We start from the raw sequence: 26,764 nt of genomic DNA on the forward strand, positions 1-26,764 counted from the left end.
GGTGAGAACGGGGGGTGGAAGAGAGTTGGGAGATGGGGTTGATGAAAGAGTATTGGGATAGTTTGGACACATGGAAAGAATAAGTGAAGAAAGATTATTAAAAGAGGTGTGGAAGGAGTGAGCATGAGGGGGCGACCAAAGATGAGATGGATGGATGGGGTAAAAGGGGCACTGGGAAAGGGGAATGTCTATTGAGGATGGATGGGAGAGGATAGAAGATAGGGGTAAATGGAGAATGGTTGTGTATGGATGATGCTGTGATGTATGAGGGGGATGGGGGTAAGGGAATATGTGTGAAAAATAATTTGACACAACTTGAAGGGACTTCTCCCTGTCTTCTCCATTTCTGCACGAGGGGACAAAGGGGGGTCGCCGATTTAATGAAGCAGCCTTCCTGTGGATGTTCCATGTCTTGTAACACTGCTTCTGACCCAGGGCAGTGGGCGAGATGCAAGGATGACCAGTCATCCAGGAGGAGCCAAGATAAGAGGGAGGAAGGTGGTGCATGGGAGTGGAATATGTGGGGATGGAATGGCTGAGAATGGTTTTTATGCCTTTGTTTTTTAGCTACCTCCCTTGTAAGGGGGGGAAACCCCTTTTGTATATGTATGTATAAACAAGATCTTGAAAGCTTTACTTGACACCTACTTTAGCCTTTTTTTCTGCCTAGTTACAATTCCTAACATTTCACTGACCAAATGATCTTTTGACGGCATATGTCAACCCAAATAATTTCCAACAGTTGCCCTGGGATTCGAACTGGGGCTTTGCTTGATGCTAGACCAGAGGTCTACCAACTGAGCTAATGGAGTTATAAAAGTCTCTAACTTGGAAGTTGATCTAACTCCTGAAGGATCCAAGTCGACTGCTAACTGCCATCCATACTTAATTTTCATAGAGACCCAAGCTCAACACATAGCTAATGGTGAAGCTGGTATAAATCCTTCATGGGCTTTCATCATTGTAAATACCTGAAGAGAATCGCCATTGATGGAGTATGTCAACCCAAATAATTTCTGATGGTAGAGCTCTGGTCTAGCATCAAGCAAGGCCCCGGTTCAAATCCTGGAGCAACTGTCAGAAATTATTTGGGTTGACATATGCTGTCAATGGCAATTCTCTTCAGGTATTTACAGCAATGAAAGCCCATCAAGGGTTAGTACCAGCTTCACCATTGGCTATGTGTTCATCTTGGGGACAGCAGTTAACAGTCAACTTCGATTCCTCAGGAGTTAGGTCAACTTTCACGATGGAGACTTTTATAGCTCCAGTAGCTCAGTCGGAAGAGCTCTGGCCTAGCGTAAAGCAAGACCCCAATTCAAATCCCAGGCAACTGTTGGAAATTATTTGGGATAAATATATATATATATTGTATTAACTCAGTAGCATTGTAAATCATCATTTGCATTCTTTTGTTTTCAAAGTATTGCATGTACTACAAGTTCACATTTCTCCACTGAACTAATCAAGATTATTTTACATTTTCAGTACTCATAGTGACCTAAGTCCTCTTTTTATTCACCAGAGCATCTATGTAGTAACTGTAGCAAGTGGAGGTCCAGCTTCATCAGCCCTAAAAGTGGGAGACAAGATCCTTCAGGTTGATGGGATTGACCTTAAAGGAATTGACTTTGGACGGGCCCTACACATTCTAAACAACACTTCCAATACAGTCAACCTGATGGTGTCGAGGGTTCAGTAGATACTTCCTAGCATGTAGAATGGATTTTGTTCCAAGTGGAGGGGTGTTACTACTTGGAGACAATACAATTAATCTTGTGGTGCCTTGAGCCCCAGTATCTATTCCTGTTTATAAGTGCAATCAAGAGTTTTACATGTTCATGCTTTAAAGAGAAAAACTATAGCAAAAGAGCCTCATGGTGCCTAGATTCTTCACTATTTGAATGCACAAATTGAGGTCAAAGCTATTTGAAATAATGAAGAATTTTTTTTTAAATAATGCAATAAGAAAACAGCTGAATCAGTATAAGAAATGACTGCTCCTTTATCAACTTCATTAATTCCTGGTTGATCAACTTTTTTTAACCAATGTACAGTTTAGTATTGATTCAGTAATAACATGAATGGAATATTGCAAAGTGAAATCTGAGTAAGAAGGTAGTTACTGTGCAGGATAAAGGAACCTGTGTGCAAAACTAAGACTAAAGAGTTATGTGAATATTGGTTTCTGACTTCATTTGGGATCATAGAGCACTATGTAATATTCTAGCCTAATATATTTTTTTTAACTCCCAGTGCAGTCAGTAAAATATATATAGAGAATTTAGTCATAAAAGAAATCACCTGGAGCTTTCCAAAAGCCATTTATTGTCAAACTTAAGAAACTTCACCGTCATTCCTTAGTTTAAGGATCTTTTAGCAGCTGGCTTCATTGTAAATATGTTCACAGCCTTTTAATTCAGCATTCCTCAGCAGCTTTCCATCACTCTTGTGTTGATCTCACCCATGTTGTGCTTTCGTGCTAGATGGAAACTGACTTAAGTTTGTCATGATATTTTGTTCCAGTGTGAAGAAGTATTAAAAGCCTTATTCCAAATTGGAAGATTTTAGCCAAAAAATGTCACGTACTTATTTCACTTCTGTTGTCAAAGTGAAATGGGAGAATTAGAAATACTTTTCACACTCCACTGTATGATAGAAGATAATTTTGATAAGTTTGTTGTATGAACATGAAATCAAATTTGGCCAAACTTCAATGCTGAACTAAGAACAGCATTTAATCTTTTCCATTTTAGTCCAGCTAGCAAGTCATCTGCTCTGTAGTCATTATATGTTAAGGTACCTGTGTAAACTTTTATGCTTATCCATTTATTTACTTATGAATTAAATCACAGTTCCCACTTGTAAATAAAATTATACTCCAAATGAACTTTGACTATTATTATCGATAATTCTCAGGAAGCCATGGATCACGTGCTAGAGAGATATTGTGTAATGGACTGATTGGATGATAATATTCATATAATGAGTAGTACACTCAGGATAGCCAAAGTAGATTAAAATTTATGTGATGCATCATTTCACAATTATCCTAAAATTTAATCACAGGTGGATGAAAAAGTATTGGGATGGTTTGGACAGATGGAAAGAATGAGTGAAGAAAGATAAGTAAAAGGTGTGGAAGGAGTGAACATGAGGTGTCAACCTAGGATGAGATGGATGGATGGGGTAAAAGGGGCTTTGCGTTAGAGGGGAATGTCTATTAAGGAAGGACAGAAGACGGGTGAATGGAGAATGGTTGATGTTGTGATGCATGAGGTGGAATGGGTTGGGGGGTGAGGGAGTATGTATGAGAAATAATTTGATGCAGCCCGAAGGGATTCCTCATCTTCTCCTTTCTGCATGAGGGGACAGAGAGGGAGGGTCGCCAATTTAATAAAGTGGCCTTGCTGTTGTCTTGTGACACTGCTACTGACCCAGGGCAGTGGGCAAGATGCAGGAATGACTGTCATCCAGGAGGTGTCAAGATAAGAGGGTGGAGTGTGATGGGGATGGAATGGGTGGGAGTGGTTTTATGCCTTTGTTTTGTGGCTACCTCCCTTGTAAGGGGGAAAAGAGCCTTTGGTATATGTATGTTTAAGGGACTGTGGGAAGTGCTTATAGGTGAACGTGTCATAAAAGTTGTTCAATTTCTTTGGTGAACTTATGTATACTTACTCTATCGGAAAGAGTATTATTGCATACTAAATTGTTTTAGTAACATGTATATATTACGTGTAGTTAATTTTTTTCTTTCTTTTTTTTATGATAGTATCTGTAATCATTAAAGTATCCACAGGCATAGGTAATCAGCCTACTATGTAGGAAATGAAAGATTAGAGTCTTGGAAACAACTTAATCAAGTTAGATTTTTTCCTACTCTCTTTTATTCTTTTTTATGATTTTTTTATTTTGAATAGTAGAAACTTCAGTGAAAATCTGCTATGATAAATTAAACAAAAAAATTAAGTTACAGTTTCCTTTGTTTTTTCCTGATCAAATTAAAGAATTACTCTTTCTCTTTACAAATTCGAAAGAATGAATGAAATCGGACAAAAAGAAACAGAGATATGGCTATTTAAATATAAAAAACATAAACTTTTCAGGAGAGGCATTTAAAGTTTAAAGGAGCGCACCGGCATTTAAAATCCTCCGGCCGCGTACTCACTCGTGACATTGTCTATTTTTTTACGTTTCCGTTTAAAACTTTAAACAAAACTGAACTGGCTATCGAAAATTTGACTTAATTTCAATATACAGAATGTTTTTTCATGCAATGGGGTTGCCAGATGTCGCCAATAATTTATCTATTTCATTTTATATATAAGAACAGAAACGGAATTGAGCTGTAATATTTGGTCGAAGTGTTACAGCCATCATAGAGAATCTTTTGAATACCTGTTGGTAGAATAAAAGATAATACGATCGCATGCATGACTGGTAGGCTAACAGATACGCGACAGGGCGACATCCTTTCTCCTTTAGCTTTGAAGAGATACTGAGATCCTTGTGGTGATTGACGATTAGTGTTGGGCAAGTTGCCAGATATCTCCATATATATTAATTATAGTAAACAAAACAGAACTGGGTATCAAAATTTTGACTTTATTTCAATATATAGAATGTTTTTTCATGCAATGGGGTTGCCAGAGGTTGCCAAAAATTTATCTATTTTATTTTATATATAAGAAAAGAAACGGAATTGAGCTGTAATATTTGGCTAAAGTGTTACCACCATCATAGAGAATCTTTTGAAATGTTTACCTAAAATTCGTTGATTTTCCAGAATTTTTCGTGTTTTTCGCGCCCTACAGTCCCTTAAGTTTCCGAAGATGAGTGGGTTGGGCTTTGAGCAAGGAAAGGAGATAGAAACAAGTGGAGAATGACTTTGTATAGATGATACTTTGATGCCAGGAAGGAAGATGTGAGGAATGGGAGGGTAGGGAAGGGTTGTGTGTGGATGATATTTTGACAACTTGAAGGGAATTCCCCACATCTTCTCTATTTTCCACATGAGGAAATGGAGGAGCAGGGGTTGCCAATTAAATGAAGTGGTCTTGCTGTGGATATATTGTGTCCTGCTGCATTGCTTCTGATCCAGGGCAGTGAGCAAGAGACGGGGATGACCCTTCATCCATGAGGAGCTAAAATGAGAAGGAAACAAGTGTGGTGGATGGAAGTGCAATGGGTGGGAGTGGGTGCATACCTTTTGACTTGGCACCTCCTCTATATGGGGGAAAAAGTCCTTAGTATATAGATTGAGTTTCTAGTTTTGTGTACATAAATCAAGAAAATATTCTCTTCTATGAGTCAAGGTGTTTCTTGATGTATGAATATTTATATATATAAAAAAAAGGCAAAAATTATTACCAGCAGAAGACTGCTCCAGAAAGCATAGAATAAAGACCATACCTGTTGGACATCAAACACTGGTGTAGAGGTAGGGTCCTAATCTCCAAGTCATAAATGAGTGGAAAAGTATTGAAGAGGAATCCCATACTCAATGAAAGGAAAGAACAAACATATTAGCTGACTCTTGCAAAAGCTAACAGCATGAGAATAACGACATAAGATTGTTCAGAAAATGAAATGTGTGTGCTCAGAAAGCCAAGGCCTACCCTACTCTCATTAAAGTATTAGCTTTTAACATAAAAAAATAAAAAAAAAATCCCTCTCTAAGAGGGGACAAGAACAGTGCCTCTTTACAAAGGACTTTATGAAGCAAGGAATTTACTGTGTTGTGCCCTTACTATGAACTTGCAACCACAAAACTTTGAAGAATTCAACATTTTGCCCCTGAGTAATGATGCTCTCTCAAATTGCTTGGCCAGTGAGCATCCCTGCAAATAATAATAATGGTAAAGACACATAAACACATATTCCAAAAGGTTTTTCTCCCATATAAAGGGAAGGCAAATTAAAGGATACACCATACACCCATCAAAAAAATCCACTCATTATCCATCCCACTTTAGTTTCTTGTGGATGAAAGGTCATTCCTGTTCCCTGCCACACTACTCAGATCAGAGGAATACATCAAAACACAGCAGGGCCTGACAGCCAAAGCTAGTTTATCCCCAGCACTTTGTTAAGATGATAACCCTCCCCACTCATGAGCAGACAAGAAGAAATCCCTTTGGGCTACATCCTCTTCCTTCCCTGTTTGACAGACATTTTTCTTGCATCTAATGCTTCATCCCATCCCACTACCTCATTCTCATCCTTCCTTTCAAGTTCCCTCCATCCCTGTTTTCCACATTTTTGTTAGCACTATATACACTCCTTTCCATATGCCAAGCAATCTGATCCACCCTATCTACCAGCAAACACAGATGCCTTTCAAATTTTACAAAATGTAGCACTGGGAATAATGTAGCATTGAGAATAATAATGAGGTGCACCAAACCACCCTCAGCCCTTGTATATCTCATCATCTTACTTTTGCCCACATTTACTTCCACTTTACTCCTCTCACATACCTTCCCAAATTCTAGCATTAAGCTCTTCAATACAATGATGCCTACATAGATGTCATGAGGTGCAAATGAGTACATGAGGATGCCAGCTTCGGCATCTTGATTATATTTTGTAGTTGTGGATGAGTAACCCCCGAATTTTGTGAACTGATTTGATCATGTTTTCTGTGTTTATTATTACTCTGCATGAAAGAGAATGAGTAACACAGCAATGACTTTATATTTTATAACACAAGTAGTGTAATACATCATACATTAGGCATCTGATGCTGCGCACGAGAATTTGACTCATATTGAAGAAGTTAACTGCTTCAGTTACCTTATAAAAAAATACTATATATATATATAGACACACACATATAACAAATGGCCAATTTGAATTTTACACCCTCCCTACACATATCCTACATTCACCCAAAAAACTCATTCCCCCCTCCAAACAACCAAAGTAAATCTTCCTGATCCACAATACCCACAAGAACACTTGAAGCCTCAAAACTACTACAAGCTAAAATCCATCCTACCACAATCCCAACTATATACATACACTATTACCGAACCCTATGTAAGTCTCATAGATCTCCCAGTACCCCCAATAGACCCAATTGGAATGAGAATGAATAACCTATTGAGTTCAGACTTGGCCATGATCATACATCCTCCTCCCAAACACAATACCCAAGCACACTGAAAAGTTCCCAACTGCTGCAACTAACAAACCTTACTCCAGCCCAAAACCCCCTCCATATGACATCAGACCAAATAATGCTGCACTCTATCATATAATGCTGAGCACTCATACCAGACTTGGAAAAAATCTATCCTATCCTTCACCAGTACAACCCTGACTATAATTATGTAAAAACACACTCCTACCTACAAAACAATAACACAACCTTTCCCAACACAAATCACATGATGAGGCATAGCAATCCTCCTCTCCCCAAGTGTCTCATCACTACCACTAACACACCATAAAAAATTTCAAAGAACATACTCAACCAGAACAAAAGACTATTCATCAATTAACACAACACTAACATATCTCACAAACTACATAACTTCTGCAGTACTATTAGTCCCAAAACCTCACCTCATGACTACATACAGTCTCATGGAGGAATTCAGATTGTATCACAGCCCACACAACAAAATAGATGTCTTTCTGCTAGTTCCAAAAATACCCACCCATTGGTGTGTTTGGCAAGGAGTGTGCCAAACACACCAAAAATCATGAAAAACTTTATTTCAACAATCACCTCCCCCCAAAAAATCTACAAACTATGAAAATAAATAGATAAATAAAAATCTCCAGTAATAAAACATCATATTCTACACCCCTGTTCTCTCACAGGAGCAAAAACACTATTCCATACATCTAGCAACCCAAATTCATATCCCAAATGACTACAGTACTCTTGAATCACAGCCACCCCTAAATGTTATATCACACTCCACCAAAGACTATAACTGTCCATCACATACTATTAGCTCTTAAAACTCAGTTTTTGAAATGAGAGAAATCACATTGGGTGCAAAATCAACTTCAACTATTTAGTCAAGTATGCATCCATCTCAAGGTTTCCCAGTTATAGCAAGTATGTTAATTGCGAATTTGAAAATATTTTATTTTGTACGGGTCAACTGCCAACTTATTGTAAATGTCCATGACCTGCCCTGTATTGAAACCCAAAATGTTCATACCAACCTTCTCCACCTCAGTCAATGACCAAGTATTTCTATGGATGAGGTTGTTGCAAAGAGAGTCCATCAGTACAACTAGAAAACGCCACCCTCCCTGTAATGGAACAGATCCAGGACATAATCCCTCCCGGACACAATCCCCCCGGACAAAATACCTCCAGACAATATCCCCCCTGGACAGAATCTCTCCACAAAAGTGAGCGGGCTGGACAAAATCCCCCACATTATTCAGATTAGCAGCTCTCCTATTATATACCATCACATGCAAAGTAATTAACATCTTACCTTACCTTACCAAGATGCTAATGCATACAGTACAGACATTTATATATTTGTTTAAATAAATAATTTATGAAAAAAAGTTTTTTGCTTCACTACTACACCTTACAAACATATATGAAAATATTATATATATTAAAATACATACACATATACTCACATATACAGTCAAATACTATATGAGAATATATATTAAAATACATTAATATATAAATACATTAATATATTAAAATACATAAATAAACATATAACCTAGGAGGGATTCTGTCCAGGGGGGGATTCTGTCCAGGAGGTATATCGTCCGAGGGGATTGTGTCCAGGAGGGATTATGTCCGGACACTAATAGAACAAACCCGATTTCTGGGGAGCACACAGGCACTGGAACTTTTACCAGTCCCCCATACAGAGCAATACTGACTACAGATGTCAAGCCTATTCCGCTACACACAACCCTTCAAATGCTAGAACCTACATACTCCTTAGCCTACATCTCAGTGCAGGTGCTTTTCGCAGTACTCCACTAAAAAGTTTATGTGGAAAAAGTGGACACCCCTCCTCTCTAGACACCCACCACACCCTTCTTCCAATCAATTGTATCTTACCATATCAAGACCATACTTACCACCGTAATTTCCAACACCATTAGAATCTCTACAACATTGACGAATTCGATAAATTCATAACGCCTATCCAAGTGAAAAAAATATCTTCCACCGATAGAAAATAGGACTATTAGCCAAATTACAAATACCCTCAACTAAACCCAACATATAGAATTTAAGATAACGCATGGCAGTGCAGAAAGATGAACCCCCAAGGATAGAAAAATTAATAACTAAAATCTATGGTCCGTAACAACAATAACCAACATATGAAATATAAGAAAACGCACGACATCGCCGCGATATTGTCTTCGTGGATAGAAGCGCCGTTTCTATACCATAAAACTTTTGGTAGCTACACGAATAATTATGATAAATCCATAAGTAATTCTAAAACTAGGTTTGATAGTTGGATGAAAAGACGGGGTCTCATGAGTATAAGTTTTTTAATATTTAGGTTAAAATATCTACAGTATGTATAGTATATTTTCACACCAGCGAAGGTGGTGGGAGGGCGAGGAGAGACCGGACGTCACCAACAGTCGGCTTATCTGACTTGACTCTTGAGCAAGGAAGCCTTCCTAGGCCTTTCTTAGGGAATGGTGGCGGTCGTCCAGCCGTCCAGGATGAACTTGAAGGCTATAGTCTTGACCCTATGTATTTGCGCGTTTCTTTGCAATGCATATAAGCCTGTTGTTATTATCCATGGTGTCTGGGATATTCGGGACAGCTTATATTTCATGGCAGATGTAATAACGAAGGTTTGTGCATTGGATACAAGGTTATGAAATTGAACAACAGTATGTAGATGCTAGCGGTGTAATTGTTTTTGTTGTAAAACCGGTAGAATTTATGAGGGTATATATTCAGTACATTTAACCAACTTACCTAGTGCTTTCTCAAGAATTTTCCAAAATTAGTTAATTGGACATAACAGTAGAAAAAATGGAATAGAAAAGCGAAATTTCACCATCTCAGTTATTGATACTTTAAATTCCAATTGGGAAAAAATCCCTTGTGAATGAAACCCAACCTACTTTGGTAAACATAACAATCGCCTTGCACAATCGTGTACATTCGCCCGGACCTTGAAGAGAAATGATTATTGGGCAAATTATGCAACAGAAAAGTGGGTCAGCCGTAGCTGCTTTGTAGCAGATTTCTTAGGTTTGGTCATAATAAATTCTGAAGCAATTTATCAAGACAAATAGATTGTAAACGAACGTGGGAAAAGTTCAGACATGGGTGTTCCCCTATGGCTCCACTATGTGGGAGGAGGAGGGTATTTTCTTTGGCAAACTTTTATTCTTGGAGACACTAATGTCCCCAAAGAGGTGGTAAAGGAGAGATGTTAAGAGTTAGATTAATTTGATAAGATTAATCAATATTCTTTTTGGATGGAGATAAGTCTTGAGATGAAAGCTGCCTATAGATATTCATATTGATATTGCTAAAATACCCCCCTAAAAAAACAAACATATATATTAGCTTCATTAAACTTGCACAATTAATGCCTCATATGAAGTAAATTGGCAAGATATATAGGTGCCTCACCCAGTTAGAGTGTAGAGACTGAGTATGGGGGCAGCTAGGTAGTAGGATCCTGTCAGAGGTTAGGATAGAGATGTGGTGTTGGTGATAGGTAAACATTAGCAACATATATCATCCTACTGACATGTCAACCATCTAACATTTTTGTGTTTTGCCTTGGTGTTCTAGCGTAGGAGAACTGTAGCTCGCAGATCTGTGGCCATACTCATAGCCACAAAGTTCAGCCCATAAAATATATCGCACAATGAGATATTTTATGTCCTTGTATGTGAAGAGTGTAGTTTAATGTGCTGTGTCTTCTGTGTGGTGGTTGCATCTAGGGTAATTGGTGTCTAGTGACAAACCAATTCTGTGTCATTACTGTTTTAGTGTGTGTAACCAGATCATAGGCTTGCCAGTGTAGTTCTTGTTTGGCTTGGGAGTGATTTCTAGGGAATTTTGGCAAAGTGTAGAATTTGTGATATTATTTTATTTATATTCTTTTTTTTGGGGGGAGAGGTATATTGAGTTTGGGTGGACTTTGAAAGGAGGGTTGGTTGTAGGGCTCTTGCATAGAAATATGTGACATCTCTTTACTTCTTCCTCTATGATTTGATATTATGTTAACCCTTTTCCAATCATGCATCACTGCTTCTTCCTTTAATGAAGATAATTAGACTGAATTTTGTCTTTCAATTGCTCCCTGTTTGAGATCTCATCAGACCCCAAGGCTTTTCTTGCATCCAGTGATGCACTTAAATGTTTATATTCTGTAACCCACTTTTGTTGTACTCGCTCTCCTCTACATAATTACTCTCCTTGTCAAAATCAGATTGGAAACCTCTACTTATTACTTCACCTTGAGTCGATATTTTCTCCAACACTTTAGAACAGCATTTCTCAACCTTTTACCTTGGCATAATCTTTAAAATAAATTGCATGTCTCAAGGAACCCGTGCACAAAAAAAAGCATATACCATATCTTTCTCATTTTATTATCATATAGGTTAGAATGATGTCTATATTACATTATTACAAAAAGCTTTTGTGGAACCGTGGTTGAGAAACGCTACTTTAGAGGTTCCATTCTTGCACCTGAATCTACAATTAAAGAACAGTTTGGATATTTGCATTTATCAATGTCACACTTTTCAAAGTTCCTTTTTGCCTTTCTTTAGGGTCTTTGTGTTGTTCCCCTCTTCCAATTATCTCAAGTTTTTTTTTTTTTTTTCATGTCATATGTTCATTCATCCCAAGATTTCCCATTGGCTTCTTCAAAGAATTTCCTCGAACCTAAGAAATTCACCATCCCAAAATTGGTTTGCCTTGACCATGTAATTCATTCCTTGGCTCTAGTATCCCACATTCTAACTGAAATTGAAGTGATATATGGTCACTTTTTCCTATAGAACAAAGATATTTCAGGTAAGTAGTAGTGTCTCATTCCTTAGTAATCAGCAAATCAAGTTTATCTTTCTTAGATAAATTGAATTAAGTAATTACAGTCATGTAAGATACACAGGTGACAAAAGACATAATCTTTAATAGATTGCCAAATTGTATACTTCATCTAACACCCAATAGAAAAATCACTCTCAGAACAACCAAGAATTTCTTTAGTACACCTGCAATCAAGTCACTACCCTTTATTCAAACAGCATTCACACAAAATCAATCTGGCAATGGACATGAAATGCCCTAGATCCATCCACTACACAGAAGATGCACTTACCTTCACCCATGCCAGACAACTTCACAAAATTTCTTTCTGTAGTGATTCATGGGCTGAGGTTTTACTATGGCCATGGCTGGTTTAATGATGGCTGTGTCTCTCCCAGAGAGAACTAGGACAGGTGGAGGTATCCAGCCAAGATAGAATTATTTATATGAGAGGACTATTGAATGTTGTTTAACCTTCAAATAGGAACACCCAGGAACAGAGGTGCATGTGATAGATTTGCTGCATGGCTGGAAGTCCTTAGCTCCAATGTGGTACCAGGTCAAGGAGTTCTACAGGAGAATGGTGCCCATTATGATGAATGCACCTGATGGTATCATTCTCATTGGTAAGCATGCTCACTTTTTCCTAATTTTCCAAGATTCATATATATATATATACAGTATATATTTTTATTATTATTATTATTATTATCATATAAACAGTGAAGAAAGATTAGTAAAAGAGATGTGGAAAGCAGAAGGTGGATGAAATGAACTTTCGGGGACGACTGAGGATAAGATGGATGAAGTGAAAGAGGCTTTGAGCAAGAGGAGAATTCCTGTTGAGCGTGGGGGGGGGTGAAAGCAGGGGTTAGAGTTGAGTGGATAATGGTTGTGTATGGATGATATTTTGACACAGCCCAAAGGGATTTCTCTGTGCCTTCTATATTTTCTACATGAGGGGACAAGTAGAAAGGGTTGCCATGTAGATGAAGCAGCCCTGCTGTGGATATACGGTGTCTTGCTGCATTTCTTCTGACCCAGGCAGTGGACAGGAGACAGGGATGACCCTTCATCCACAAGGAGCTAAGATGAGAGGGAAACAAGGGTGCTGAGCCTCCTAGCTAGTACAGTGGTCACACACTGGCCTTTAAACATGGGGCTGCCAAATCAATCCTTGCCCAGGCTCGGAAGCTTAAGGTGTTTATTGGGGAGGTTACTACCATGGCTGGGCACTATGGTGAAGGGTCGAGGCTTGCCTTGGCTGACATATTTTGACTGTTCCATAGCGGTGTCATTAATGTCTACAAACTGTTGACTGTAGACAGTACCTCAGTATGGAAAGGTAACAGTAACTTAGTCACCCTCAGTAGTAGTTGTATATTTATTTGTTTTATTTTATTTATGACACTTTTTGTTCATGGTAAAGTGGTAGAGGTAAACAAGCTCAGGCTGTTGGACCCTGCTGTGGAGGTACTGTATCTGACCTGAGCAATGTGGCAAGGATAGGGATGACCATTAACTTCTTCAGTATGAGTCGAATCCTCATGTGCAGCATCAGATGCCTAATTTATGATGCCTCACACTGTTTGCACTATAAAATATAAAGTCACTGCTGTATTACTCATTTTTTTCATTCTTAAGTAATGATAAACACAGAAAACATGATCAAACCAGTTCACAGAATTTGTGGGTCACTCACCTACAACTACAAAATAAATATGATCAAGACGCCGATGCCAGCATCCTCATATATCCACTTGTGCCTTATGACAGCTACATAGGTGTCATCATATGGAAGAGGTTAATCCATCATGTGCTGACATGGGTGCTTTTTTGTATGGATGTATGCTATGACTTGACCATCCCTCTTATGAGGGGGTAAAGGTCTTTTGATACATGTATGTGTGTTTTAATATATAGTGCTTACACATGTGCCCCAATTTTTATCATCTTTATGGATTTTTTAATATATATATATATATATATATATTGCAAGTTGTTCTCAAGGTGATATTATTTCCAAAATAAAAGTTTATATAATTTGCAAATTGTTCTCAAGGTGGAAGTATTTCCAAAATAAAAGAATGCTGCTTGACTCTGATCCATAGGGATGTCACCAAAGTCTATTGACCGCAGTCAGTACCTCAGTTTACACAAGTAACAGGAAACCTTTAGAAATTATCTTTAATGGTAATTATATCTTAATGTTTTAGTTATTCTTTTACAGTTTTCATCAGACACTTTTTATGTACATTCTTTATACACATATGTCCGGAATTTTTCATGGTAATTATATCTTAATGTTTTAGTTATTCTTTTACAGTTTTCATCAGACACTTTTTATGTACATTCTTTAAACATATATGTCCAGAATTTTTCATTCATAGGATGCCATTGTATTTTTTTTGCTTATGTATTTGTTTATTTATGTTTACAGGTTATTCTCAAGGTGGTGTAATTTCCAGAGGTATAATAGAGGCCACCTCACACAACATTCAGACATTCATATCGCTGTCATCTCCTCAAGCAGGGCAATATGGAGGCAAGTATATGATTGCTGCAGTTTGGTTAGATCCTACAAAAAAAAAATATATATATATATATATATATATATATATATATATATATATATATATATATATATATATATATATATATATATATATATATATATATATATATATATACTAAAAGTGATGGCTAGTTTTTCATTAATTATTTTCTTATAGATATTTTCCATATACCTTATTATGGATTTGTGTTCCTTAGAAAGGAAATTTATGACTTGGCTGTATGTAGTCATATTAGCTAGATCGCGATTTTAGGTTCAAGACCCTTTTTCAGTAACTTATAGGGATGTTCTTTCTTATCAGGACTCATCAGATTAATTCTTATCCTGATAAGAAAGAACATCCCTATAGCTACTGAAGAAGGGTCTTGAACCCGAAATCGCGATCTAGCTAATATGACTACATACAGCCAAGTCATAAATTTCCTTTCTAAGGAACACAATTCCATAATAAGGTATATGGGAAATACCTTTAAGAAAATAATTAATGCACAACTAGCCATCACTTTTAATGATACATGCATTAGAGAAAAACTCCTGCCCAAATACACTGACAATATATATATATATATATATATATATATATATATATATATATATATATATATATATATATATATATATATATATATATATATATATATATATATATACACACACACACACACACACTTTCAACGAATGGACGGCTTAGAAGAACGTTCTGAAGAAAAGTGCAGATTGTGGATCCCAACGCAAAGAGAAGTGCCTTTTTGTATTTGCAGGGTGGGGGGAAATTGCTCATGGAGTAGTGGGAAACTAAGGAAAGAGGAGAGGGTTAGCGATTACTGGGCAAATCGAAGCAAATGAGGAGGTGGAGGAATTGCCCCTGACGGGCCGCCGCAAGGTGGAAAAACGACCGCCAGACGAGCTGGTTGATGACGACATGTCTAATAAAAATGTGAAGATTAGAGGTATAGAGAGGAGCAATACAGAAGAAAGTGATGAGAATATTTTCAAGGGATTTAAAGAGGGTGGGGGGGACACAACACCCCCCCCCCCCCCCCCCCCCCCCGACTGATAAGACTAGAAGAGACGGTCGATAAGATGATCGAGGACTTGGAGCGTAAGTTAGGTAATGTTGACAGTATTTTTCAAAGAATTGAAAAGTTGGAAGAACTAGAGAGGGCTAACAAAAACTTAACTAAGGAAATTGAAGACCTAAAACAACAGTTAAAAGAAGTAAAAGATGAGAATAAAGTCTTAAAGGAGAATAGTATGGAGAACAAGGAGGGTTGGAAAAAAATTCAAGAAAATAGCAAGGTTTCATTCACTGACATAATCAAACAGCAAATGAATGAACAAACTGAAAACTCAGTTATTAAAGTGATGAGACAGAAGGAGAATATAGTAAGAGAATTAGCAGACAAAAAGAAATGTATAATTATATTAGGAATGGAAGAGAAACATAACCCAGATAGAACCACAAGAATCAAAGAGGAAAATGAAAAAGTAAGCCAATTATTAAAATTAGTTCAGGAAGATGAACCAGAAATTATGAAACAAATTGAGGAGAAAATTCAGACTCGGAAAGTATAGCACAGACAAGACCATACCAATTAAGATTAAATTCAGGTCACAAACAACAGCAGAGAATATCTTATCCAAAACAGGGAAACTAGCAACAAGTGAACAATACAAAAAGATATGGATAAAAAGGGAAATGAATAAAGAGGAAAGAGAGGAAGAAAAGCAGAAAAGACTGGAAGCTAAGACAAAAAACGAGAACAGAACGGAGTCAGAGAAAGAGAGATTCTATTGGAGAGTAGTGAACATGAAAATAAAGCAGTTCGACATACTAAAGAAAAACATAAGGGAAACAGAGAACACAATGGAAGTGGCAGAAAACTAAGAGTGTCTTACACAAATATAGATGGATTAATAACAGGATTGAATGAACTGAATGATTATTTGAAAGAAAAAGAACCGGACATAATGGGAATTGTAGAAACAAAATTAAAAGGCCCACTACCACCCAACAGTGTAGGACATGATACATACAATTATTGGATTAGAAACAGAGAGAAAAAGCAAGGGGGTGGAGTTATGTTCCTGACTAAGAAGGATATAAACGTGAAAGGTGTCATATATGGAAAGAATACAGTAGAGATGATTATGATAGAAGTGGAAGACAGAGATAAGAAGAGCAGAAAATTTGTGATCAATTATGTGCCTCCAAAAACAGCCTCATGGGAGGAGAGTGAACATAAAAGTATGTTAGAGGACACAAAGATAGCATTAAATAAAATAATGGAAGATGGAGGAAGAATAGTTATGATGGGCGACTTTAATTGCAAAGAAATCTGCTGGGAAGAAATGACAGTAAAGAGTGGTGATGACTCATGGGGAAATGCTCTACTTGAGATGATTATTGACCACACAATGACACAATGGATACAGGAGAACACTAGGTATAGAAATGAAGAAGAACCATCGAGGCTAGACTTATTAATTACATCTGAACCTAGAATAGTGGACAAGATTGAATATAAAACACCAATAGGTAAAAGTGACCACATATTGATTGAACTGGAACTTAATGAAGAAAAATATATTAAAAGAAATGAACAATATAGAAAAGGAAGAATGATGTATGAAAAAACAAACTTTGATAAAATAAGAGAATTCTTTCAACAAGAAAACTGGGAAGAAATATACAAAGAAGAAACATCAGTGGAAGAGAAATGGAATATTTTGACAAAAATTTACAAAAAAGGAGTGGAAAAGTATGTCCCAAGACAAAAACAAGAAAAAGAATATGTAAAATGCTGGTACAACAAAAGTTGTAGGGAGTTAAAAGACAAAAGAGACAAAGCCTGGACCAGATGGAAAAAAGACAGAAAACCTGAAAAATGGAAAATATATACCAGTTATAGAAATGAATATGTACAAACATGCAGAGAGGAAAAGAGAAAATATGAAAAAGATGTTATAGAAAAGTGTAAAGATCAACCAAAACTATTCTACAGATTTGTAAACAATAAACTGAAAAACAAACAAGACTTAGAGAAATTAAGACAAGGAGGAGTTGAATACACTGAGGAAATGGAAATGGCAGAAATTATGAACAAACATTTTAAATCAGTGTTTACAAGGGAGAACATACAACCTGAAGAGATTGAATGGAAAGAGAAAATCCCCCCTATAGAAAAAATAGAAGTATCAAAGAATGAAATATTGACACACTTGGGTAATCTTGATGTCAGAAAATCGCATGGGCCAGATGAAATAGCAAACTGGATTCTGAAAGAATGCAGGAATGAACTGGCAGACAAAATACATAGCATAATAAGCAGTTCCTTAAAAGAAGGAAAAGTTCCAGAAGATTGGAAAAAAGCAAATATAGTACCTATATATAAAGGAGGAAATAAAGAAGAACCTACCAACTATAGACCAGTCTCTCTAACAAGTACAATAGCAAAAATATGTGAAAGAATTATCAAAAGTAGATGGGTAAAATACTTGGAAAAAAACAACGTACTAAATCCAAGGCAATTTGGATTCAGACAAGGACGATCATGCGTCACCAATTTAATATGTTTCTATTCAAGGCTAATAGATATAATACAAGAAAGAGATGGATGGGCTGATTGTGCATTTCTAGACCTAAAAAAAGCTTTTGACAAAGTACCACATAAGAAGTTGCTTAAGAAACTAGAATATGAAGGAGGAATACAAGGTAAATTACTAAATTGGATGGAAGACTTTTTGCAAGAAAGAAAAATGAGAGTAGTGATAAGAAACCAGCACTCAAAATGGAATGAAGTAATAAGCGGTGTCCCGCAGGGAACAGTTCTGGCCCCAATAATGTTTGCTATATATATTAATGATATGGATGAAGGAATTGAAAGCTATATGAGCTTCTTTGCAGATGATGCAAAACTACTGAAAAGAGTGAAAACTGAAGAAGATTGTGAATCACTACAGAGAGATCTAAATAAAGTACAAGAATGGAGTAGGAAGTGGGAGATGGAGTTCAATACAAAAAAGTGTAGTATAATGGAATTTGGAAAAAGCAAAAACAGAATAACAGGATCATATAATTTGGGAGAAGAAGGAATAAAAAAAGTAGAAAATGAAAAGGACCTGGGAGTCATTGTTATGAATAATATGTCACCTGAAAAACATATAAATAAGATTTTTGGAGAAACTTATAATTTAATAAGAACAATCAAAGTGGCATTTACATACCTGGATGAAGAAATGGTGAGGAAAATCCTAATCACCCTGATAAGACCAAGATTGGAATATGCAGCAACGATATGGTCACCAAGTACAAAAAAATGTATAAAAAAACTTGAAAGAATACAAAGAGCAATTACAAAACTGGCACCAACACTCTCAAAACTATCATATGAAGAGAGACTACAAAAACTTAAACTACAGACACTAGAGCAAAGAAGAGAGAGAGGAGATTTGATAGCTATTTACAGAATCATGAAAGGCATAGAAATTACTGATAGAGAGAATCTGATAAAATGGGATGACAGAAATACAAGAGGACACGGAAAGAAAATAAAAAAAGACAGCTATAGAAGAGATTTGAAAAAGAACAGCTTTCCACACAGAGCAATAGACAGTTGGAACAAGTTAGATGAGAAAGTGGTGTGTGCAAAAACAATACATGAATTTAAAAATTGTTTAGATAAAATGAGAAATGAAGACGGGACCCCACGAGCATAGCTCCCCTTCCCGTAATATACAACTAGGTAAATACAACTAGGTAAATACACACACACACACCACGAGCATAGCTCCCTTCCCGTATAATACAACTAGGTAAATACACACTTTAATTGGGGATAAACCAGCCTAATATTTTGTGCCTAGTGGAAACTTAACTAAAAAAAAAATTGTTCCACAGTTGGGGAACAATAGATACAGCTCTTAGAAAGGAGACAGAAGATAAAAAGGGTGGAGAGGTAATGTGTGTAGTGAGGAGTGACATAAAGGTGGAAGAAGCAAATCTGAGTGAGGCAAGGCTGAAACAATTCACCTAAAAATTAGTACCAAAGGGCAGAATAAAAGAGACTTCATAGTGGCATATGTCCCTTCCCCCAACAAGAGCTTCAAATGAAGCTAAATATCAAGAAATGTTATTGGATGCAGCTCTCTTCCTAAAGAAAAATGTTGAACAAAGTAGCAATATAGTCCTTATTGGAAATTTTAATTGCAGTGAGGTCAACTGGGAGGAATGGGAAGCAAGCAGCAACAAAGCAGGTTCTATTGGAAATGCACTGTTATATATAGCAATGGAGAACACAATGACCTCTTGTAAGGAGGAAAAAGCTCTTGGTATATGTATGTACACATTGAAAGGGGTGTGAAATAGTTTTCCATATAGTTGTATAAATATGTGAAATAGCTTAGAAGGTGATATAGGCCAAGCTCAAACAATACATGAGTTCAAATCTAAATATACATACATATACCAATGGCTTTTTCCCTTACAAGGGAGGTAGAGAACAAAGGCATTAAATCAACTTGTACCCATTCCATCTCCACATACTCCACTCCCATTCACCCCCCGCCCTCCCTCTTATCTTGGCTCCTCCTGAATGACAGCTCACCCCTGCATCTTGCCCTCTGCTTCATTTAATTGGTCCCCCCCCCCCATCTCCATTCCCACATACAGAAAAAGAGAAGACAGGGAGAAATCCCTTCAGGCTGCATCAAAATATTATTCACACATACTCCCCCCATCCCCCACCCACTCCCTTCCATACATCACAGCATCATCCATACACAACTGTTCTCCTCTCATCCCTATCTTCAGTCTTCTCCCTCCCTTCCTCAACAGACATTCCCCTCCTTCTCAATGCCCCCCCCCTTACCCCATCCATCTATCCCATCCTTGGTCGCCCCCTCATGTTCACTCCCTCCACCCCCACATTCCACATCTCTTTTACTAATCTTTCTTTACTCATTCCTTCCATGTGTCCCAATCTAAATATGGTTATTGGAAATCAAATATATAGATTAAGTTGGAACTATACATGAATTTGAGTCTAGGTATGTTAGAAAATTGTAGAATAAGAGACAGGACCCAATGAATATCATTCCTTTCCTGTTACTACAATTAGGTCAATACACCCAAAGGCTTCTTCTCCCATATGAGAGAAGTAATCAACAAAGGAATGTCATATCAAACTCATTGATCTTACATTTGCTTTAATTTTCAGATGATTTTCTTCGGCTCATTTTTCCCCAGTATATCAAGGAAACTGTGTATGAAGTATTTTATTCTCGAATGGGTCAGCGGATTTCTGTTGCTAATTATTGGAATGACCCTCACCATCAGAATCTGTACTATGAGTAAGTTTAAATTAAACAATACTTTGAAGCTGTGTAATTATGTAGTAGATATAATAAATTTTATAGTTTTACTGTACACTGCACACCAAATATTTAGTTATCTGTAGCTTTCATGTAGAAATACAGTAGAACCTTGATTCTCCAGCATCTCAGATCAAACAATTTGGTTCTTGACCATAAAATTTTAATTTTTTTTGCTCAGATAGTCAACAATGATTAATCAGTTCTTGACCAACCTGAACAGATTTAAATGGAAAATTAGGGTAAAATACAAAATTTTGTGGAAAAATAACTGTGAGAAAGTTGTATCCAGCAGATCAGTGAAATAATTTTGGTTCTTGACTGAATTGGTTCTAGAACACTTTTCTAGAATGGGTAGTGGTCAAGAATTGAGGTTGTGGTGTATAGTATAGGTTACATGTTTGTGTCTTTACAGGGTATTCCCCAAAAAATGTACCTGTTTATTGAAATCATATCTAAATCATACTCTAACTTGTATGTATAAAAAAAGTAGGTTTGCATTTTTGTCCATTTCCTGTTGCCTGTAACCATGTATAAACTATTTATGCATCTGTCTACAGACCCATAGGTATGGATCATATCATTACTTTCTTAGTATTTCTATAAACTTCATTGGTTTATTTGTTTTATTTTATTTCTTTTTTTTATCCAATTTTATTTATTTATCTATTATTATTATTATTATTAGACAGAGTTCAGAAGTGTGAAGTGCCTGGTAAAAATTATAGTGGTGAGGGGTCTGTCATGTCCCCCATGGCTGGTCAATGTGTACATGGATGTGGTGATGCGTAAAGGTGAGGGTAATGGGTAGGGGATTAGAGATGGTTAATCATTTTGGTACAACGACCCCTACATAGGCATCATGAGGCCCGCATAGGTACATGGGGATGCTGGTGTCAGCGTCTTGATTATATATATTTTTTGGAGATGTACATGAGTTACCCCCTGATTCTGTGAACTGGTTTGATCATCTTTTCTGTGTTTATTATTACTCAGAGTAAAAGAGAACAAGTAATACAGCAGTAACTTTATATTTTATAATGCAAGTAGCATGATGCATCATAGATATGGCAGCTGATGCTGCATGCAAGAATTTGACTCATACTGAAGTGGTTAAAGAAAATGGAGAAAAATGGGAGGCGAGCCTGTTGTTGTTTGCTGATGATACTGTGCTTGTGGCAGGATCAGAGGAAGGATTAAGGGAGTTAGTGACAGAGTTTGGGAAGGTATGGAATAGGAGAAATTTGAAGATAAATTTGGGTAATAATAAGGTGATGAGATGTACAAGGGGAGAGGGTGGCAGTAAGTTGGAATTAAGCCTAAGAGGAGAGAGACTGGAGAAAATGGATAGCTTTCGGTATTGGGGTCACATGTGACAGGAAAAGGAGTAGAGGTGGAGGTAAAATGTAGATTGAGAGAAGCAAGTAAAAACCTTGGGGGACTAAAAAGTACATACATTCATATACCAAAGGCTTTTTCCCCCTACATGGGGGGTAGCCAAAAAGAAAAAGGCATAGAAACCACTCCCACCCATTCCATTTCCCATACTAAAAAGTGTTATAAGAAATAGGCAACTGGAATTTAAATGTGTTTGAGATGAAATGTCTGAGAAGTATGGTAATGGTTACTAAGTCAGATAGAGTGAGAAACAAGGAGGTGAGGAGGAGAGCGGGAGTGGAAAAGGAGATTGTAGATAGAGCTGATGAAAGATTATTGGAATGGTTTGGACATATGGAAAGAATGAGTGATGAAAGATCAGTAAAAGAGGTGTGGAAGGCAAAGGTGGATGGAATGAACTTGAGGGGATGGCTAAGGATGATATGGATGGATGGGGTGAAGAGGGCAAGAGGAGAATGTCTGTTGAGCAAGGAAGGGAGTAGGCAGGAGATAGGGATGAGTGGAGAATGACTGTGTATGGATGATACTGTTATACAAGGAAGGGAAGGATTGGGGGGTAGGGGGTGCTTATGTGTGAATGATGTTTTGATGCAACTTGAGGGGATTTCTCTCCGTCTTCTCTTTTTCTGCATGAGGGGATGGAGAGGGGGGTCACCAATTAAGTGAAGCAGCCTTGCTATGGATATACTATGTCTTGCTGTATTGTATTTGACCCAGGGCAGTTGGCGGGTGCAGGGATGACCTGTCATCTATGAAGAGCTTAGATGAGAGGGGTGGAAGGGAGTGAAATGAGTGGGAATAGGTACGTGCCTCTGACTTAGCTACCTCCCTTATAAAGGGGAAAAAGCTCTTATTATATAGATAGTATATATTTATATATTTGTAATATATGATGATGACGATATGGTTTAATGTTACACACTCCTCCCCCCTACTGGGAGGCTAGGACGGTGCCCCTCACAGAGGGCTTTGTAGCGTGGAATTTAATGAACCATGCCCTTGGTTCAACTTTGCCAATGGCAGGATTTGAACTGCCCTCACATCGCTGCAATTGACAACGCCCTAACCCACTCAGCCAGCGAGCTTCCTGTAATATATATGTCTATTATATATTATGTTGAAAGTAAATGCAGGTAAAAGTATGATGAGATGTACAATGGAAGAGGATGGCAGCAATTTGGAAGTGAATCTTAAAGGAGAGAGGCTGAAGGAAGTGGATAGCTTTAGATACTTTGGGTCGCATGTGGTGGGAAAGGGAGGAATGGAGGTGGAGGTAGATTATAGATTGAGAGAAGCAAGTAAGTTCCTTGGGGGATTTAAAAGTGTAATGAGAAATAGACATTTGGGAATGGATGCTAAGAGAAGATTATATAAAGGGTTGATTGTGGCAATAGCAATGTATGGGGCAGAAACATGGAACATTAAAGAGAAAGAGTTTGAATGTTTTTGAGATGAAATGTCAGAGGTGAGGAGAAGAGCAGGAGTGGAAAAGGAGATGGGAGATAGGGTTGATGAAAGAGTATTAGGATGGTTTGGACACATGGAAAGAATGAATAAAGAAAGATTAGTAAAAAGTGTCGAAGGCAGGAGTGAACATGAGGGGGCAACTGAAGATGAGATGGATGGAGTGAAAGGGGCTTTGACTAAGGTGAATGTCTGTTGAGCAAAGAAAGGAGAAGACAGAAGATAGAGATGAGTGGAGATGGCTGTGTATTGATACTGTAATGAATGGAAAGGAGTGGGTGGGGGATGGAGGGGGACTAGGTTATGTGTGAATGATATTTTGATGCAGCCCAAAGGGATTTCTTCCCATCTTCAATGTTTCTGCTTGAGGGGACAGAGAGGGGTCGCTGATTGAATAAAGTGGCCTTGCTGTGGATGTGCTGTGTTTTGCTGCATTACTTCTGACCCAGGGCAATGGGCAAGATGCAGGGATGACCTGTCATCTATGAGGAGCCAAGATGAGAGGGAAGGAGAGTGGTGGATGAGAGTGGAATGGGTGGGAATGGAATTATGCCTTTTGATTTTGGCTACCTCCCTGGTAAGGGGGAAAGACCCCATGGTATATGTATGTGTTATTATTTATTTATTTTATTTTATATTATTTATTTATTTTATCATTAGGGTGAATATCAAGTTATTAAGAAAGCACTTTTCCCATACTTCTTTAGGTGCCCTGATGTTTGGATATTGAAGTTTCTTTTATAAATAAAAACATATATCTTATATACATACATATTAACCCCTTGTATTTTCTTAATGAGTCTTCATTTATTTCATGGTTAGGTGGTATATTTTATTCATTTTATATATTTTTTGCAGGTATTCACAGTATCTTCCATACATTAACAATGAAATTGACGAATCTTACCAAAAGGATTACCGCAGAAATTTCCTCCAACTCAAAAATCTTATCTTGATAGGTGGCCCAGATGATGGTGTTATCACTCCTTGGCAGTCAAGGTAAGAAATATGTATCCATACCAAAATCTCTTTCCCCTTCATAAGGGGGGTGTAGCCAAGTCAGAGCACACACCCATATCATAAATACCTACTACTACATACTAAGAGCATTTTCCTTCTTATAAGGGAGATAGCCAAGTCAAAGGCACATACCTACTCCTACCCATTCCATTCCTATCCATCCTTTCCACTGTCTTAGCTTTGCACAGATGATGGGTCATTCCTGTATCCTACCCACTGCCCTGGGTCAGAAGCAATGTAGCAAGACACAGTACATCCACAGCAAGGATGCTTCACTCAATCAATGATCCACCCTCTCTATCCCCTCATGCAGAAAAAGAGAAGACGGAGAGAAATCCCTTCAGGCTGTGTCAAAATATCATTCACACATAAGCACCCCCTATCCCTATCCCCTGCTCCTCCCTTCCTTGCACAACAGTGTCATCTATACACTGCCACTCTCCACTCATCCCTATCTCCTGCCTTCTCCCTTCCTTGCTTGACAGACATTTCCCTCTTGCTCAATGCCCTCTTATAATAACAAATAAATAACTAAACTCCCATTAAACCACCCTTCCCATCTTAACACCTTGGGTTAAAAGTAATGCAGCAAACTACAACTCTTCTTCAACAGCTGAAACTGGTTTATCCCCACCTTTTCACCATTAAGTGATCCCCTTCCCTTTACCTCATTCATTCAAAATATTTATGAAGTTAAGAGGGGAGGGGGACCATGAATGGGTTTTTAGACAGATGAAGGTAGGGTGGGTATATCCTTTGATTCCAACCCCCCTTGTAGAAGCGGGAATGGGCATTTTTGATATATAGATGTATATATTATCAAATGGCTTGTTGTATACAAAAGTCTTATTTGACCTTTTATTTTTCTTGTCATAAATTTCAGTCACTTTGGCTACTACAATGAAAGTGAGGAAGTGGTAGAAATGCGAGAACAGAAATTTTATTCCCTAGACAATTTTGGACTAAAAACTTTGGACAAAATGGGAAGAGTGCATATATATGAAGTGCCAGGAGTGGAACACACACATTGGCATCATAACTTAACTGTTATTAAGAACTGTATATTGCCATGGCTTGACTAAATGTTCTAGTCACCATCCAGCTGTTGTAGTAATTTTCCATTTCCTCAGACACAATTTTTTACTCCATTTTGAGAGCCTTAACTTTTTATTTTTATCTGAAATTGGTGGGTGTCCTCAAAAATTCTTTTGCATGGCAGGTCTTATGACGTAGGTAATGGCCAGCTTTGCATAAATAGTTTATGAATTATTTTATGAACATTAATATCCATGTGAACAAGTTGCTTAAACACAGCAAATTTTCATGCATTTAATATTTCCAATTTGGGTTGTTTTTTTATGTAAACCAGTTCTGCATTTGTTTTACTCTCTTATACTTTTGGAGTTACTTATTAGTGCCTTTCAGTTTAGACTCCCATGAGTTTATTATTTTAATGTGTTTTTCCTTAACCCATTAAACTTTGATGACAAGATTCTTGTCAAATAAAACAAAAAATCATAAAACACCAAAATGTTTGATCAAACACCAGAAAAATATGACGTCAGTCCTCACTTCGCGCGAGGACTGACGTCATATTTTTTTGGTGTTTGATCAAACATTTTGGTGTTTTATGATTTTTTGTTCTATTTGACCAAATGACAAGAATCTTGTCATCGGAGTTTAATGGGTTAACATTTGTATCTAGTCCACCATGATGTCTTTTGTAATAATTTTTTGACCAAGAAATGACAACAGGTAATGCTATTCTGTAAATAATTTGTAACATATTGTTTTTTGTTTATTCATATGACCGATAAATGAATTTTGTAGATACTCTTTGCTTTTCAGCAGATGATAATGATAATTGTTGCTTCAAATTTCAATGGCTGGAAACCTGTAGTCTC

The 26,764-nt window shown here is 37.3% G+C and overlaps 2 protein-coding genes across 5 annotated transcripts in view; both read left to right on the plus strand.

Moving 5' to 3' along the window:
• Window positions 1-2,890, plus strand: part of LOC143021773 (uncharacterized) — a 30,120-nt gene extending 27,230 nt beyond the window's left edge. For all 3 annotated transcript variants that reach the window (XR_012966003.1, XM_076179492.1, XM_076179498.1), the window contains one exon: window positions 1,526-2,890. Coding sequence is in view for 2 of the 3 variants with exons in the window: in XM_076179492.1 (XP_076035607.1) it covers window positions 1,526-1,702 (177 nt within the window). In the remaining variant the exon portion in view is untranslated. The remainder of the gene's footprint in view (window positions 1-1,525) is intronic.
• A 6,676-nt stretch (window positions 2,891-9,566) lies between these two features.
• Ppt2 (palmitoyl-protein thioesterase 2) lies at window positions 9,567-26,394 on the plus strand. 2 transcript variants are annotated; one of them, XM_076179471.1, is made up of 6 exons: window positions 9,567-9,822; window positions 12,516-12,657; window positions 14,472-14,576; window positions 20,825-20,957; window positions 24,699-24,839; window positions 25,744-26,394. In XM_076179471.1, the coding sequence occupies exons 1-6, from the start codon at window positions 9,661-9,663 to the stop codon at window positions 25,940-25,942; spliced, it is 882 nt and encodes a 293-aa protein (XP_076035586.1). In that variant the 5' UTR covers window positions 9,567-9,660; the 3' UTR covers window positions 25,943-26,394. The 2 variants fall into 2 exon arrangements, with proteins under 2 accessions (XP_076035586.1, XP_076035594.1); XM_076179479.1 differs by lacking the exon at window positions 9,567-9,822 and adding an exon at window positions 10,301-12,016.
• The last annotated feature ends 370 nt before the right edge of the window (window positions 26,395-26,764 follow it).

The sequence above is a fragment of the Oratosquilla oratoria genome, chromosome 3, assembly GCF_046742065.1.
Source record: "Oratosquilla oratoria isolate Oo_2021 chromosome 3, ASM4674206v1, whole genome shotgun sequence".
Taxonomy (NCBI): Eukaryota; Metazoa; Arthropoda; class Malacostraca; order Stomatopoda; family Squillidae; genus Oratosquilla; species Oratosquilla oratoria.

Excerpts from the sequence above, each read along its gene's own strand:
- Ppt2 (XM_076179471.1), top strand. The coding sequence starts at position 9,661 with ATGGTGGCGGTCGTCCAGCCGTCCAGGATGAACTTGAAGGCTATAGTC. Across the intron at positions 9,823-12,515 it reads TGGCAGATGTAATAACGAAG|GAACACCCAGGAACAGAGGT; the intron begins GTTTGTGCATTG and ends ACCTTCAAATAG. Across the intron at positions 14,577-20,824 it reads TCAAGCAGGGCAATATGGAG|ATGATTTTCTTCGGCTCATT; the intron begins GCAAGTATATGA and ends TTTAATTTTCAG.